Raw genomic sequence first — 16,787 nt, 5'->3', positions numbered from 1 at the left:
ACGTGCACTCCACAGCACACCTCAAAGTCCACCTAAAACTTCCAATACAAATAGCCTGCAGAGAGAGAGGGAAGCGTGGGGGCTCTACTTCCTTAGACTCACGCAAAGATTGGTGAGATAATCAACAGAGAATTACATAAAGCTGGAAGGAGTAATAACCCTGACTGGACAGAAACAGAGGGTAGCCTACAGGGTGAGGGTCCGGGCATTTGCAGGTCTTCGAGGCGTGAGTAGGACATTTATTTACTCGTTCATCCCTGATTTAGAGTTTTCTGTGCATCTTTTCCTCGTCAGCCTCTTAGTATTTAGCTATCATCATGGCTTGGCCGTGCATTACGCGTGCTTGCTGCATCAACCGCTTTTGGACCGAGCTGGACAAAGCGGACATCGCGGTGCCTTTAGTTTTCACCAAATACTCGGATGTGGCCGACGTGCAGCATCTTCATCACCCGCAGCCGAAGCAGAAAAGGGCCGGTGCCATTGCCATAGAAACCCAGCCCCATCCTGGCGAGCAGGAGGCTGGGAAGGCACCGCCCGCGACGGGTGCCGCAGCGGGCAAAGATGGCTCTACTGCGTCCGTCATGCGCCAAGACTTCAAGGCGTGGAGAGTGCGCCCCGAGCCCAGCTGCAAGCCCAGAAATGAGTACCAACGCTCGGCGGCCCCGTTCAATAACGAAACTCAGTATCAAAAGGATTATAAGCCCTGGCCTATACCGAAGAAGCATGATCACCCCTGGATCCCCAAATCTAGCCCCACCACCGCCACCTCCGGCGGGCCCGAGCGGAGAGCCGGGAGCGGCAAGCTGGAGCTCGCGGCCGCCGAGGCCGAGGCTGAAGTGGAGAAGAGCGAGATCGAGGAGAAGATGCAGGAGAAGGAAGCTAAGGAGGTGACCAAGAGAAGCGTGAAGAGGGAAAAGTCAGCAGAGAGAGAAACGGGCGAAAAGACGGACGGGCAGATGCCCGCAGATGAGAGCGCCGAGCAGAGGAAAGGCAGAGCAGCTGCAGACGCTCTCAACAGACAGATAAAGGAGGTTATGTCCACTTCCAGCAGTTACAGGTAAGCCTGCGAGAGAGCGAGACATGATCATGCAGTATGTAGGCTGCTCTTAACTTATTCTAAGTGTTAGCCTATAGGCTACTTCTGAGGTTATCAACAGTGCTGCATCCAAGTATCCATTGTTAACAACAGAAGTAGCCTTGTGTGCCACACTGCTCTGTCCTATGATAAAACATAAAACTTCATTAAGGGATATTTGGCATTTCATGGTCTCCTGTTACAATATCCTGACATTTCCAGAGCAAACTGATATTGCCACAATTAAAGGCTGCATTATTGATTTTTTTCCCTGCTTTGTCCACCCTAAGAATACTACCAAATCAATGCAGTAGCCCATGAATGAGTTCAGCCAGTAAATGGGTCTATCTAATCTAATCTAATCTAATCATATGTCTTAACATGGTTTCTTTGCACAGGCTTCCTCCCAAATGAATTGGGGATGCATAATACATGCAAGTTAACAAGACTCACTGGCTTCAGTCTGCCCCATTGAAATACTGAAGTTAACTTGAGTTGTACCAGTGTCCTCCATTTTCTGTTTAGTTTGTTAAAGAGACTTATTCCAAATGACTAATGACTAATAAACTTAATGTGCCACTTATTAATGTGCTTTGTGAGCAGTCACACAAAAATAAATCTTATTTCATAGGATCACTAATTACATAAAATTAGTGAAAAGCTGGATTAATCATTAGAAGCAGTTGTGCAGAAGAAACACACAGACACGTACCACAATAAACAAAGAAACATGGGAGAAGACATAAACCCATGTTCCTCAGAAGCTGAAAAGCTACATTTCAGAACTAGAATTTCAGGCTTTCCTGTTACAGCTAGCAATTAAAATTGAGTTTGTCAATTAAAATACTTTCATAGTCACTGATTGGAAACTACAACTATTCAGAGACATTAGAATAACCATTACTAGTAATAAAACAGAGGAGCATAATACTTGCTTCAGTATATAGCAATAAAAATAATCTCTTATAATAAATATAATAATAATCTTTTGCCAATTTTACAAGTAGCTTAAGTTCATGAAGTGGAGCACTGAACACTGATAGTTTCTGAATACAATAAAAAATGTGTAGGCTACTGCTTATTATCCATAATTGGTGTGTTTACAAGTCCACAAGCCAGCCATGTCTTTTCTTACAGAGCTTAGAAAGTAAATCTAAAGATAACATTTTAACATCTATTCTAAAAATAACAGTTAGCCAATATGGAGAAATGAATTGGCGAACATGATCCTGTGATGATCCATGATCCTGTATTCAGCAATAAATCGGCAGCAGAGCTCTGAACATCCTGGTGCTGATCTATTAGTCAACATGAGACATCAACGCTTGAACAATACAAACATCTCTTATTGTATATGATCAATCCAATTTAGTTCTGCCACATGGACAACAGTATGTATTAAACCGCATTTTAATAGCTGCTCATGTGCCACACAACTGGGACTAATTTTCTACAAGGCAGTATGAAAGACATGTAGTGTTTATTTTTAACATTTTTAGTAACATTAAACCATTTAGAGCTGAAATGATTAGTCAATAACCAATTAGTTACATTTATCAGAAACTACTTTGATGATTGATTCATTCTTCACTCTTCAAGCAAACATGCTAAACATTCTCTGATTCCAGCTTCTCCGATATGAGGGTTTGATGCTGCTCTTTTTCCTCTTTAATCAAAAAAATAACCCAAAGATATATTCGATTTATCAAGAAAATTATTGTCAGATGAATTGATAATGAAAACAATCATAAAGCAAAACTCTGTTTGTACTTTCCATTGTTCTTAGGACTGAGTTCAAGGCATACAAGGATGTGAAACCAGTGAAGGCCATCAAAGCTCCATCTCAGTATAAACCCCCAGAGGACGGGACCAATCTGGAAACCAGCTACAGTGCCACATTCAAGGGGGAGCAGGTGAAGGCTCACCCCACTGACAACAAGTTGGTGGACCGCAGGAGGATACGCAGCCTGTACAGTGAGCCCAGCAAGGAGCCTGCCAAGGTGAGAGCATGTCCACACACAGAGCCACTGATGTTAGTGTAGGTCTGTGAAATACTGGTACCACCATTTACCATTACTTACATTAAGTATGTTTAATTATAAGCATGTCTAAAGCTGCCAAACCATAGGTTTAGTAGTTTGTGTTTAATATGTTGACTTTGACTTTGAGTTCTTGCATAAATGTTATTTTATTTTCCACACCATCAAAGTCACGCTGTGGCCTAATGGCAGGTGACTGGTTCTCAGACTTGTTAAAGACCCACAAAAAAGCTTCATATTTTGAAGAAGACATTTTAAATGACAAAATAAGCCTGTAAAATGTTTAAATAAGACTAAACTAAGCAAACAACAACTAGGTAATGGAGCAAATTTTACATACTTGATTGCATCAGTTTGAAATGTTACATTAATATCCCAACTTTGGAGTATAGCAACACGTGACTTCATCCCAGGCGTTTAGTTTAAGATAGTTTGAATATTGAGTGGGATCTGCGTGCATGTTATCGACAGTTCAGACAAAAATTGGTTAATAGTTTGTCTATAGAAGTGTGTTCATATGGCCACTCCCTCTCTCGTTCTTGTAGGACTTCTCAGAGACTGAGAACAGCTCTGTTCTAAATCTGCTGTAGTCAGGTGTGTTCTCTGTTTCTTCTGGAAGGCATGGAGGCTGACCTCAAATTTATCGGGCGCAAAACGTGCATACTTTACACACGCACACACGCGCACAGTATGCGCCTTGGCCAGTACAAGCCATATTCACATGTATCACCCACCTGCCAGTCGCAATCCTGCAAAAAGGATCCCCCACATCTTCACTGTTTGCCCGCCTCTCAGCCTGCACCATCCATGCAAATTCTGTGGATTTATGCAGAACGTGGATTCATTAATAAATGGAATAAACAAAAAGCTTAGATGATATTGCTAAGTAACAGATAAGAAACAAAAGAGAAGGATCTGTGTAGGGCTCTATTTTGGTGACAATGTATGGTGCAAATTACATTAGGCAAAATGGCATTTTGTTCTCAAATTGTTCTGCACATAGTTGACACTCTATGAATTTTACTGCATACATGCGAATAAAGAGGCACAGTAGGGTCATTGGCCGGGGCAAGTGGTGCAGTATATTTTTGGTAACACTTGTTTGCAGATGATGTTATCGTTTTGGCTTTTGATGTCTGATTTGCGTGGTAGCAGTTTGTAGCTCAGTATGATGCAGCCATGATGATGTCATTTAATTCTTCAAGGTCCACAGAATGCATATTAAAATTTGTAAATGTGTTCTGGACCATGAAAATGGCTGTTTTGGTGCAGACTGCACTGCTTTTAAGGTGTTTTGGGTCATGAATGATATAATCCCCTGCCACGCCCCATTTTAACACATTCCTTCTAATTCCGCCTTGACTAACTGTCTGTGGCAACAAAATGCACAAAAATGATTTATAATGCTGTACGCACCACAACCACTTTATTCACAGAAATAGAGCCCTTCGTTTTTACTGTCAGAAACAGCTTTTTACAGACATTTGTCATCTCTTATAATATACAGATTTTTAAGGTTTATTTATTCAGCAAAAGTTGAGCATGTTTGCAACTTTTTTGGCTGTACACCAGCTCATTTATACAAATTGAACACTTCGTAACGTATGTCATTGTTGTGGCACCTCCACAAGAGCAGAAAGAAGCTAAGGGCCTTGCTTAAGGGCACGTTCATCTCTGCACCCACATTTTCCCAGTCAGTATGGGAATTTGAAACAGCAGACCTTCAGTGACACACCTGCTTCTAAAGTATCTAGGTTTTGCCCCCACTATTATTGGTCAAATCTTACCAAAGTATTTCTTTCTTTAAAGCACAAGACTAACATCACATACTAATATAAGACATTTACTTGAATGTTATGCTTAAAGTTGGAAAACTGCACCAACCACAATTCAATACAAAGAAAGGCACAAATACACTTTTGTGCTGTTTTTTTCTTTAATCTTCATTGCACTAACCACATAATGCAAATATCACCTATATATGGTGTCATTTGCTTGTCATTATTTTAAGACTAAAAAGAGGTACTGCATGATAAAATAGGACTTCAACCTGATTTAGAGTCTCTATGAATTAAGGACCATTTAAAGGAATAGTTTGATATTCTGAGAAATGCGCTTGCTTTCTTGACGAGAGTTTGACAAGAAGATCGATACCACTCTCACAAAGTATCTGTTGTTATATCTGAAGCTACAGCCAGCTGATTATTTTAAACTTCCTGGAACCTTCCCATGGATACACAAATCCAGAAAGTCACTGCTCCTGGCACGCAATATTTTTTCCCCACCAGATTTTTGACAACACTGCCTCTGATTGGCTAGTACTCGTTGCCTCCATTGGTAAGGCTGGTTAAGGTTAGGGCAGTGTACGGGAAAGACAGAAGGTTTCGACAGAACCATTGAACAGTCTTTATGCTAAGCTAAGCTAATCGGTGGCTAGCAGTAGCTTTATATTTAATGGACAGACATGAGTGTGGTATCGACCTTCTCATGGAATTCTTGGCAACAAAGCGAACAAATGCATTTTCCAAAATATTGATCTATTGCTTTAACATCAGATTAAGTTTAATTTACTATTTTGAAACAGTTTAATCTCAGTGCTTTCACTTTTCTTCTCTTAGGTGGATAAACCAGTGTCTCGCACCAAACCAAAAAAGACGCCAACAACAACAACAGGGAAGATGGTGAAAAAATCAAAAGAGAAGCAGCTTGCTAGTTCCCAGTCAGCCAAGAAGAAACCGTCTTTGGGTGCCCCAGAACCCAAACCAGAGGGAGTTGTCACAAAGAAGAGCAAAGAGATCAGCAATAGACTGGCTGAAGCAAAGCAGTAAAAGTAGCACTCTTTGGTGTGCGCGATTGAATTAGGCAAATTTCTTCCCTTTGGTTTATTTCCTTACCTGTTGTTTTTGCTGTCCTGTCATATGTTATTCACCTTTGAATGGGCACTGATGTTGAGCTTGTAGAATAATGCAAATAATTTCACTGTAAACAGTGTGTATGTGGGTGTGTACGGATGTGATTCCTTGTATTTTGGTGCACGGAACCGCTTTATATCATTGAGCACATGATTTGCACATTATTTATATGAATTCTGTTTGGCATTAAGCTATGAAAAAAGAGCCATCTGTACACATATATGTGTATGAAAGGGCATTTGTCTGAATGGATGACAATTCAGATCAGTATTAAAATGATTGTACAAAATGTCAAGGGGATGCTTTTTCTCTGAGACTGTATCACGAGAGGTTTTGTGAAAATACAAAATCTGTTTTACGGTTGCGTTTCCTAGTTACAGTGCCTCCGCTGTATGGTCCTGGTTTTCATTTCATTGTTCTGGATGATATCTGGTTTCATCAGTTTGGTTGCTAAGAAACCAAATGAACTGTAATATAATTGCTACAGCTTGCATGCAGGATCCCTGTTTTTTGGTTGAGTAGCAACATTTTAGCAGACTTTATGTCACAGTCACATTTTAGCTTGTAAATTGAGCCATTAAAGATAAATTTATAGGGGCGAGTCCTTTTCAATTATAAATTATAATGCATGTGTAGTAATAGACACTTGCCACACCGAAAAACAAAAAGTACATGCAGTTAGTAAAATCATAGTCTAGTGGCTGTTAAAGCTATAAAATAATCACACCAGCAATATTGTTTCACCCACAAACATACTTCTTGCAATCTAAATGGAGAACCACTCCTTTGTTTTAATGGGAATACTGCAGTTCCCATTAAACCAAGGGCATTAAACTGCAGTGACTCAGTATTTTGTGACATTGTACGCCATCCTCTCCTCTGAGCTGTGACACTGTAATTTTGCATAAACAAGATAAAAAGCGTTATGCTTATAGGTCTGAGAACCTATTGTATGTACTCAATTTTCACTCTGAATGGGCTGATCTCTCCAGGTGTTGAAGGACAAGGAATGGGCCAGGACTTGTAGTTCAGCTCTTTAAAATGCTGCTGTCTGAAAATGTGCAAATCACATCTGTCCATTGTGAGCGTGACGTGGGGTGTTTTTGCTAAAATGTGATCACACCCTTTCCCTCTCTGGTCGTAAACACAGTCTACTACAGTAATACCCTTAGCGGCCGACATGGCTGCAGTGTGTGAGGGTGAAGTTGAGCACTAACCACCGTGAGTCTGCTTCCAGTTTTAGCCTTAGTGAGTGTGTTTGTGTGTATGTATGTGTGAGAGAGAGAGTTTTAGTGTCTGACCTCTACAGCCTGCTGCCTGCTAGCATCAAGTCCGATCCAACCACTAGATGTGCTGCTATGCACTCCAACACCCTGGTGCTATTATCTCTCATCATATATGCTGTCTGGTTTGGACCTTGTGTGTTGTCAGACCAGAGGGAAATGATGTTATGACAATGTCATACTGCTGCAGACATGTTGTGATATTGTGCTTGTATTCTCAGCTTGCTCTGAATGAACTCTGATTAAAATGATGATACAGAATTCTGTGTTGTGACTTACTGTATCCTTTTTGTTAAGCATTAATATTTATTAAATATATTTGGTAAATGGAATTGAATAGTAGTCTACCGTCACACCCATAATCTGTCAAAATATTCCCTTTGAGTTGCAGCAATATTGCAACAAAGTAGAATTCATTTTTAAATAATCATTTGTTTTATCTTTTTTGTATTTGATGCCTTTGAATGCTACAGTAATAAGGAATACAATCTATTTATTTTTCTAAATACTTAATTAATAGCACAGTTAATTTGCATGAGTAACTAATGAGAGAACACAAAATAAACTTAAAGGTGAAAAGCCATTATTCCCAAAGTGTCATGTATAAATGCGCTATACATTTGCTGTTTTTGTTTTGCAACAATGTTGCTTAGAAATTTTAACCTTTACATAGTTATATAAGCTAAATTTTCTCTACATTTGCACCAGTACTTCACTAATAATGTAGTTTTAAGAGGAATTTACTATGGCTAAAGGGGGAGTTTAAGATGTTTTTAAGCCCTTTCTTGTAGTGTTCATTATGTTTATATTGGTGTCTTTTTCTCTAGTCATTTATCTTTCCCTCCTTTTTATAATTGTATATATAGGCAAACATTAACTAAATCTGAAAATGCAACATCGTGCTCACTGTGTTGCTGTCATTCATTATTCAGAAAAATAGATGGTATATGCTTAAATGTAAAAATAAAAACATAACACAAAATATTAGACAATTTACATTAATCAAGCATATGGAATCATCACTGATTTGTTGATATCTGATTAGTTGCGATTCTATTTGGAAGTGAAAACAGGAGAAATTATTTTCCAGGCCTAGATTCTTTTCCTACAGCACCCCTAGAGGCCAAAGGAAGTGCAGACTGTAAGGTATTTTAAAGAGTAGACATGTTGTTTCCCTGCAGATGTGTAAATCCTCAAAACTCAGCTAACATTTAATAGGTGTTTTCCTTTACAGGAGGTGTCATCCATGCATTGTTCTCTCCATTTTTCATAACAGTTCACGGATTAATTAAGAGATGCAAAATGGCCTCTATTAAACAAAGGGAAAATGGAAAATGGAAACATTATTTGATTATTTTTCAGTTAATTCACTTGCTAGCTTTTGGATGCTGGTGGTCGTTTTTCTGTGAATCAGTCATCCTGACATAAAACAGCATAAATAATTCAGTTGTTGTGGGTCCTTGAGTTTGCAGAGCAGCATGAAATATTGAATAAGAGATCAGCGATGGCACTGGAGCTGCCTAAGCTCTGTCCCCTCCCCTTCAAGACTTGTCTGGCTGGTTACAGTCTTATTTAAATAGCTTATTATTTTTGTGTTGAAAGGGTAGAAGTGAGATTTCTGAAATGTGTCTTTGAAAGAAATTCACATTTGTATTTTGTCCACCACAACACAAATAGCTGTTCTGAACAACTGCATTGTTGAAATCAGTGTACAATATGTGTGACTTCATTTGAGTTGTATCATCTTGGAACATTGGGAGACATGCCCCTTCATGAAAATCTAATACTTCTTGAACAGTCAAGACCTTGCACAATGTGATGCTGATAGTCAGCAAATTATGACCTCTAGTGGACAGGATATATTGCGCAATCTCATGGCATCATGTGAACCTGGATAAAAAGGCCAAGCAAGGTAGCTCAGATTTCCTTCTCCTTAACCTCCAGTTCCTGAGGGTGTCCAGTGTGTCCGCAGGCTAGATGGAATATGTAATTCCTTCAGGTATGAATGACCGCTCTTTCTTTTTGGCTTTAGCCTCTATAGCTAACGAGAGCAACATAGTCAGGCTCTATGTCAGGATTAATACGTACATGAAAATAAAACTACAGTGATGATGATGGCTCACAGGACGTCTGGTGTGAGTTATACATTCAACTAAATGATTCAACTAAACCATTCCAAAAATTTATTAGTGGCAATTGAGGACGGATGGATGAATGAATGAGGCTTTCAACATTAAGTAGGGCCTATCACAAAGAAAATATTACAAATCAGAACACTAAAAACCAAGGATTTTATTAATAGAGTAAATCAGGACACCACAATTTCAGCATAGGTACCTCCTATGCCTTACTAAACAATCTATTTTGAATGCAATACAAAACCATAAAACACTCAAACAATAATACAGCCAAATAAATAAGATTATAAGTTAACTCACGGTTGTAATTTGTTCAACACTCAAAAATAGGAAGGGGTGACTGGCCTCAAGCAGTAGTTTACTTTAGTTTACTTACTGTGTATGTTTAAGGGAAATCTGTATACAGTAGAGAGTTTTGTGTGTTAGTAAAAGATAAATCTAGGCATGAAGACTTGTGGTTACAACAAAATAAACGAAGGAGAAAACGACTTTCGGCAGAAGTGCATTTTAATCTTCTTCAGTGTCACTGCACATGTAAAGTAGGCCTACTGTGCAGCAATATGTATAATAACAGCACATCCAGTGTAATTTGCAGGCGTGTACGAGTTTTTTCCTCTAAAAATTTTTTATAGTTTGGATTTTTTCTGTTTCATTCAGATAACATCTCATTATACGCTGAAGATGACTCCGGTACAGTAGGAGTCACTAATACTCTTCATGTCACTCGTTTTGAAAAACAGATGAAGAAGAAGAACTTCCTTTTTCACTGACAGGAAATAAACAAAACCAGACAAGCTGAGAGGAGGGAAGAAAGCCAAAGGTGCTGCTGCAAGTGACATTAATACCCGTAAGAAGCATTTATAAAACGTTGGGTGTCACAACGAAAACATTAGTGTGTGTTTACAAATGCCTCCATTAAGATGTTAAATATTTCTCATGTTAAACGGTTAAAGAATATAATTAACGAGAGTGCAACCTTGTGACAGGTTGAGCGGTAGCTAGACTGTTAGCTAAAATACTAATGAACTTTTATATAAACACAGCATACTAAGTTGGAAATAATCAACAGTTAGCTAGTTACTGGTTTCGTTAACTAACTAGTTAACTTAGAAATTAAAACGATTGTAAATGTTTCCTAGGTAATGTAACCCTCAGCCAGAAAGATGCATAACTTCTCAGCTAAGCTGAGCTAACGTCGGTTAAAACATTTTATAAGGTTATAGTTAACGTAGTTAACTTGTATTTAAATGTACAGCCACCTCTAGCTAGCATTACATAATAATTAGAAATTGCTTCTTAGCTATGAGGTTGTAGCCCACAGTTTATTTTTTTCGCTGTATGTTTTTCTGTTCAGGTGGCCAGGGTTGGGTGTGTGCAGCAGCAGCTGAACACGCTGTGACCACCATCATGATGACAACTAAGAGGCTTGACAGTTTTGAGGTCTTGTGTGAGTGGGCTTCATGCAACTTCAAGGGCCACACCATGGAGGCGCTGAGCGATCATATGTCACTGCACTTAAAGGACTACCTTGGAGACAACGATGCCTTAGAGGAGCTGGGTGAGTAAGGAGGATACGAGACAAACACAAGGGAAATATCACCTGAAATCAGGATGACAGTTTATCTCTCTCTAACAAAAGACCGCAGTGCAGTATAAGAAATAAGTACAGTAAGTTCCGTGAAGAGAGACAACAAAATCAGAAACAATGACAGACATCTCTGAAAGTTCTTATGTTCAGTATTTACCTGTTGGGTATTCAGATGTAGCCAATCCTTTAGTAAGAGGCATTTAAAAATGACAGTGTGTAGTTCTCCTCTTGTTGGTTTTGTCAATTGCACTTGCTTGGTTTTCCTGTCCTTAAGAGCGAAACATTGTCACATGCTTTTCTGTAACAGTAAATTTCACAGTTTCTTGAAACTTGCAATAGATCTCGCATTGATCTATGTATTAACCAATAAATTAATGACACTGAGTAACATTTAATTAGCACATAGTTGTTTATAAACTTTTTAGGCACATGTTTGCTAAAATGTAAAAATAGGCATATTGGTATTACTATAAGAATAAGTACCATTATAATTAGATTTGAATAACGCCTTTGGCTTCCATTATCTCATTTTAACTACTCTAGTGGCATTATCTAGATGCACTACTGCATCTGAAACATAATGTGATCAAGTGTGTGATTTTTTATGCCTGTACTGTTTCTTCGCCATGCACCTGTCATATTGCATGACATTCTGGGAACCAAAGGTATATTTCTCGAAGCAACAACAATTTTCTGCCCACATGACTTAAATGGCATCTTTCTTTTTTTTTTAATAATAACAACTGTTCTTCATCTACACCCGGGCCCCCAGCAGTTTCTCCAACATTTGCGTGAAGTTCTCGGTTGGAGTTAGACGGGATTTTCTCTGTTATGAATGAAGCCACACAATGGACTTGAGCATGCGCTGTGACAGTGACCTGTGCATTCTGTAATAACTGTCAGGTTTATTTGGCACATCACAACAGGCTGTAAAGCGCAATTAAATTTGTAATTCCCTTCTGCTATGTAGCAGACAATATACAGTAATACAAAAGCAATCATAAAATGGTAGACAGAAATAGACTGTTATCAATGGAGCAGTACTGAGGATGGTCCAGGGCCATACACATCCCATGCCAGTTTGTGATGTTTCTAGTCAGTAAGCTTTCTATTGCTCCTCTCTGAAAGCTGACATAATAAAACAATAAGTACTCCTTCCCTGTCTTATTTTAGATGAGTATGCTTGTCTCTGGAATGGATGTGAATTTCTATCCATGGGTAGCCCTGCGGAGCTGGAGGTCCATGCTTACTTCCACAACTACCACGGTAAGCTCAAGTTCGTCGGTTCACAGCTGCTCAAATCCCGTCCTGATCTGCCCAGCTGCAACCAAGGCTTGCACAGCAACAACCTGGTTCCTGAAGGATCAGATGGATACGTTTGCCAGTGGGAACACTGTGATGTAGGTATTTCTAGTTATTCACCGGTCATCAAAAGATTAATAGCACCATTATTATACAATTTATATTTTTGTCTTTTATACAGAGTTCATTCAACAATCCCGAGTGGTTCTACAGACATGTGGACAATCATGTTGAAAGTGCCGAGCCGCAGTCTTTCTCACAACAACAGCAGGCTCTCTTCTGCCACTGGACAGGTATGACTGAGCAAGAGGAGGTTAAAGAGATGTTACTGGTATGTCCAACTGTCACTTGCTCTGGTTATCTACATTTCATGTTTCTCTTGCAGGCTGCGATGCTTTCTTCAAGATCAGGTACCGTTTGAGAGAACACATGCGGAGCCACACTCAGGAGAGACTTGTAGCCTGTCCTACATGTGGCAGCATGTTCTCCAGCAACACAAAGCTGTTTGACCACCTACACAGGCAGGCCGAGCCAGTAGGTGAGAAGGACACTTTATTTGTCTTACATGATGATGTGCTAAATGTATTGCGTTGTAAATGCTGACTTCTGTACGTTCATCTCATTTGAACAGAGTCGCTGGTGTGTGAGCACTGTGGCAAAGCTTTTTCCAGCGAGAGGCTTTTGAGGGATCATGTTCGTCAGCATGGTAATCATTTTCAATCTTCAAGTCTAATCTCAGATTTCCAATTTCCAATCACAATTTGAAATTTTTGTGTTACCCAGATGTTGTAACTATTGTGTAATATCATGTTAAAGTAGATGGGAAAATGTTAAATATACATCTTTCTTTATAAGATTTTTATTACGGCTGCTTGATAATGTTTACCTAATTATTTTCTGTTAAAGATTGAATTCACTAATTGTGCATGAAAAAAGGATTTCCAGTCAGGCATTTTAGGCTGTGATACAGTCCAGGCTCATAAAAATCATACAGTCATGAAGGTGATAATGTCTAAAATCAGATTGGGTGAAGCCTAAGCATTTTTTGATAGCTAAGCATCAGCTATGTAAGGACTGATGCATGTCAGATTAATTGAAAGAGTAACGCATTATTCTCTGACGTGTTTTTTTTAAATGCATCGTTCCATGCAACCATGACCATCCAATGATCTGTAATAATATAGTATAAAAAAAAAAAACTTATTGTAATCTGTTGTTGAAAAAGGATCATGGTGGATCAATGATGACCCAAGTTGACTGTCTGTTGGTCAGTCTGTAATGAGCCATTTGACAGGTATTTAATTATTATTATTACTTTGACTACCAGTGAATCAGGTGAAGTGTCCCTTCTGTGACATGACCTGCACCACCTTGGCAGCTCTGAAAATCCACATCAGGTTCCGCCACTGTGATGAGCGGCCCTTCCCATGTGACTTCTGTGACAAGAGGTAGACCTTTAAAACAGCTGATTAGATGCTCAGTTGACAACAGCTGTAGTTGACAGTACATTTGTATGGATCTGAAAATGTGTCAAATTGTTAGTAAAAACGTAACCTTTGTGTAAAGTTGGATTTAAGGTGTATTCTGTGTTGCACTTAAAAAAATCCTGTTGTCATATATTTTTAAAATGTTTTATTTATTTTTACAGATTTAAGAACCAGCGCGATCTACAAAAGCACACTGAGGTTCACAATGAGGGCACCGTGTATCGCTGTACAGTGGAGGGTTGTGATTATTCTTGTCACACATTCCAAACCATGAATCACCACTTCAAGAGAGCGCACGAGGTTTGTTAGCACCAAATGTCGTCCAGCATAAAGCATCTAACCTCTTTAGATCATCATTACAACCTGCTGTAATCTTATTATAATGATGAGTAATCTTCACCGACAGGTTGGGGGGATGTCAAAATATAAATGCCATATCTGTGATAAGGTCTTCTCCTGGTGTTACACTCTCACACTTCACCTTCGCAAGAAGCATGAGCTGAAATGGCCTTCTGGACATTCCCGCTTTAGGTAAGTAAAAACATCTAGTCACCTCTGAAACAGCCATTTCTTAGAATAAGATCAAATGTTTTTCAAGAAATTCTAAGAAAAGTATACACTAAAGTAAATATGTTATGTGTTGTGCCACGTGCTTTCTTCACAGATACAGGAAGGATGTAGATGGCTTCCTGAAGGTAAACATGGTGCGCTTTGAGACTGTGGAAGTGACAAAGGAGATCATGAAGAACATGGCCAAAAAGCCACAGAGCCTTCGGAAAAGTACGAGAACCAGCAGCCGGAACAAGAGGGCTGCAGTCACACCAGAGAGCGGCCGAAGCCCTCCCGCAGGATCCTCCTCGCCCTCCTCCAGCTCATCCTCGTCATACTCCTCAGAGCTGTCTGGTGGGGAAGACGTTTCGTCTCAGGCCAGCCCCAGGGGCAGTGACTCTCCTGTCTACTGTGTCATGAGCACCATCCCTCACATTGAGGAGGAGCCTGGGGGATTATCTCAGGAGGACTGTGATGGTAGTGGGACATCTGGAGCAGTCCAGGCCCTTACGGAGGTTGCGAGGGGCCTGGGCATGGACGTGGTGTGATTCCTCTTCGCTGCACTGCACCATGCGTCTATTGTAGGCTCTATTGTAGCTGTTATGCAATGAATGTGGTTTGCCTCTTGTGGTATATTTTGCTGTGGAGCTGTTAGTGGAGACATCACTGGAGCTGTTTTTTTGCTTGCCAAAGTTTTCTCATTGTCTGCAGCGTCTATAGAGTGGTGTTACATTGAGGTGGTTATCTCTACGCTGGCTCAGACCACGCATTCAAAATAGCAGATCTAAAGCCTCCGCTTAGCTTTGTGACATGTCACATGAATGGGATTGCCTGTTACACACAGGTTATTGTTTCTGACAAAGCTTATGTGAATGCGTTAGAAGCATTACTCAGCTCTATTAATTCTTCATGTTTTTCACACACCATTTTCTATTTTCTATGTTCTATATTTCCATGATGTTGCCTGGTTAAAGGATTTCATAAGACATGCTTTTTTTATTGTAACAGATTTTAAATACATTTTTGATACAAAAGGAGCTTTTGTTGTTTGTTTTTTGTAGGAATGACAATGTTGATTGGTCTACCCCTTTGGTCCAGACTGAAGTATCTCAACCGGGGCCACCATCTGGTCAAAATATGTATGTGTCCAATATTGACCAAATACTAGGGCTGAACAGGTAATCAAAATTTTAGCGAAATCACAATATGGTCTAGTGCAATTTTCAAATTGCAGAAGGTGCAATACTTGTTAAAGGCGATGTGTGTGTCAGAATACCGTTTAAAATTAAATATATTGTCGTGCTTCAGAGATGTCCTTGCCTACACATCATATTCTAGAGACTTTAGAAAACATCTTTGTTTGATACAGATCGCTTCAAAAAAACACATATGTCACACAATAATTAATTTTAATACGTTTTTCAATGAAAACAAAATTATGTAAAAATGATCTTTTCCCCTTGTGTCGCAAATCATATCGCAATTGCAATATCAGTCAGAATAATCACAATTCAAGTTTTCAAAATCATTCAGCCCTACCAAATACCCGCAAAAATAATGACATTCCCACCAGTCTCAGCTGTACATTGTGTTTAGTGCTAATTAACAAATGTTAGCATGCTAACGTGCTAAACTAAGATGGTGAACATGGTAAACATTACCTTCTAAACATGAGCATGTTAGCATTTAGCTCAAAGCACCGCTGTTCCAAAGAACCGCCTCACAAAAACACAAGCATGGCTGTAGACTCTTAGTGTAACAACGTTCCCCTGAACTATTCACTTGGCTGCATTCAATTTTAGGTTTGCCGATAACATTTTAAAAATCTTTTTCTTGATCCAAACATGAGCTTGAGCATTTTAAAGTGGTCACATTATCCTAATTTGTAGGTTCATAATTCTATTAAGGGGTTGTACAAGAATAGGTTTACATTGCGTATTGCCTATTTCATTCTGCACATTGCTGCAGCACCTCTGTTCACCCTGTGTTGACCGCTCCATTTTAGCTACAGAGTGAAGCATCTCAATTCAATGATCTTTGTTTGAATTTGCGCATGCGCAGTACCTAGTCTACAAGCCTCTAACCCAGGGCTTTATTCAGCTGTAAATGTTCCAGAACTAGCTTCACAAACTAGATTAAACTAGTGGTAAGTTATTAATATGTAACAAATTTATCTTTCATATGTAATGTTTTGACTGTGCTCTGTCTTTACATCAGTAACAACTTTATTTTTATTATTTATCCACTGACTGCCTGGAGGGTATCTAAAGTTTTATAGGGAGGGTGGGGATGAAGGGAGGCAGCGTCTTGTTACTGTGTGTGCTGCTGCTCATTGTGTTTCTCCACCAGTGTTTTTGAGGGAATGCCACACTAGCCACTAGGCAATTATGATGCATGTTACAAAGTGAAGCAGA

The 16,787-nt window shown here is 39.4% G+C and overlaps 2 protein-coding genes across 2 annotated transcripts; both read left to right on the top strand.

Annotated features, from left to right (window-relative positions):
• The first annotated feature begins 59 nt into the window (after positions 1-59).
• On the top strand, positions 60-7,540 carry map6b (microtubule-associated protein 6b). Its single transcript, XM_046072803.1, has 3 exons — positions 60-1,057; positions 2,862-3,075; positions 5,733-7,540. Exons 1-3 carry the CDS (start codon positions 318-320, stop codon positions 5,940-5,942), a joined length of 1,164 nt encoding a protein of 387 aa, XP_045928759.1. The 5' UTR covers positions 60-317; the 3' UTR covers positions 5,943-7,540.
• Positions 7,541-10,160: 2,620 nt separating this feature from the next.
• zgc:112083 (uncharacterized protein LOC550461 homolog) lies at positions 10,161-15,410 on the top strand. Its single transcript, XM_046073736.1, has 10 exons — positions 10,161-10,294; positions 10,802-11,005; positions 12,209-12,435; positions 12,519-12,630; positions 12,723-12,875; positions 12,969-13,043; positions 13,665-13,785; positions 13,986-14,124; positions 14,231-14,355; positions 14,489-15,410. Exons 2-10 carry the CDS (start codon positions 10,855-10,857, stop codon positions 14,919-14,921), a joined length of 1,536 nt encoding a protein of 511 aa, XP_045929692.1. The 5' UTR covers positions 10,161-10,294; positions 10,802-10,854; the 3' UTR covers positions 14,922-15,410.
• Positions 15,411-16,787: the final 1,377 nt, after the last annotated feature.

The sequence above is a fragment of the Micropterus dolomieu genome, linkage group LG17 (assembly GCF_021292245.1).
Source record: "Micropterus dolomieu isolate WLL.071019.BEF.003 ecotype Adirondacks linkage group LG17, ASM2129224v1, whole genome shotgun sequence".
Classification (NCBI taxonomy): domain Eukaryota; kingdom Metazoa; phylum Chordata; class Actinopteri; order Centrarchiformes; family Centrarchidae; genus Micropterus; species Micropterus dolomieu.
The sequence above is the reverse complement of the archived record's forward strand: the minus strand, read 5'-3'. Positions and strand labels throughout refer to the sequence as shown.

What these genes read in the sequence shown, in the direction of transcription:
- zgc:112083 (XM_046073736.1), top strand. Translation starts at nt 10,855, where the DNA reads ATGATGACAACTAAGAGGCTTGACAGTTTTGAGGTCTTGTGTGAGTGG. An exon ending in GCCAGTGGGAACACTGTGAT is followed by an intron (nt 12,436 to 12,518) that starts GTAGGTATTTCT and finishes TCTTTTATACAG; the next exon opens with AGTTCATTCAACAATCCCGA. An exon ending in ACTTCAAGAGAGCGCACGAG is followed by an intron (nt 14,125 to 14,230) that starts GTTTGTTAGCAC and finishes CTTCACCGACAG; the next exon opens with GTTGGGGGGATGTCAAAATA.
- map6b (XM_046072803.1), top strand. Translation starts at nt 318, where the DNA reads ATGGCTTGGCCGTGCATTACGCGTGCTTGCTGCATCAACCGCTTTTGG. An exon ending in TCCACTTCCAGCAGTTACAG is followed by an intron (nt 1,058 to 2,861) that starts GTAAGCCTGCGA and finishes CATTGTTCTTAG; the next exon opens with GACTGAGTTCAAGGCATACA. An exon ending in CCAGCAAGGAGCCTGCCAAG is followed by an intron (nt 3,076 to 5,732) that starts GTGAGAGCATGT and finishes TTCTTCTCTTAG; the next exon opens with GTGGATAAACCAGTGTCTCG.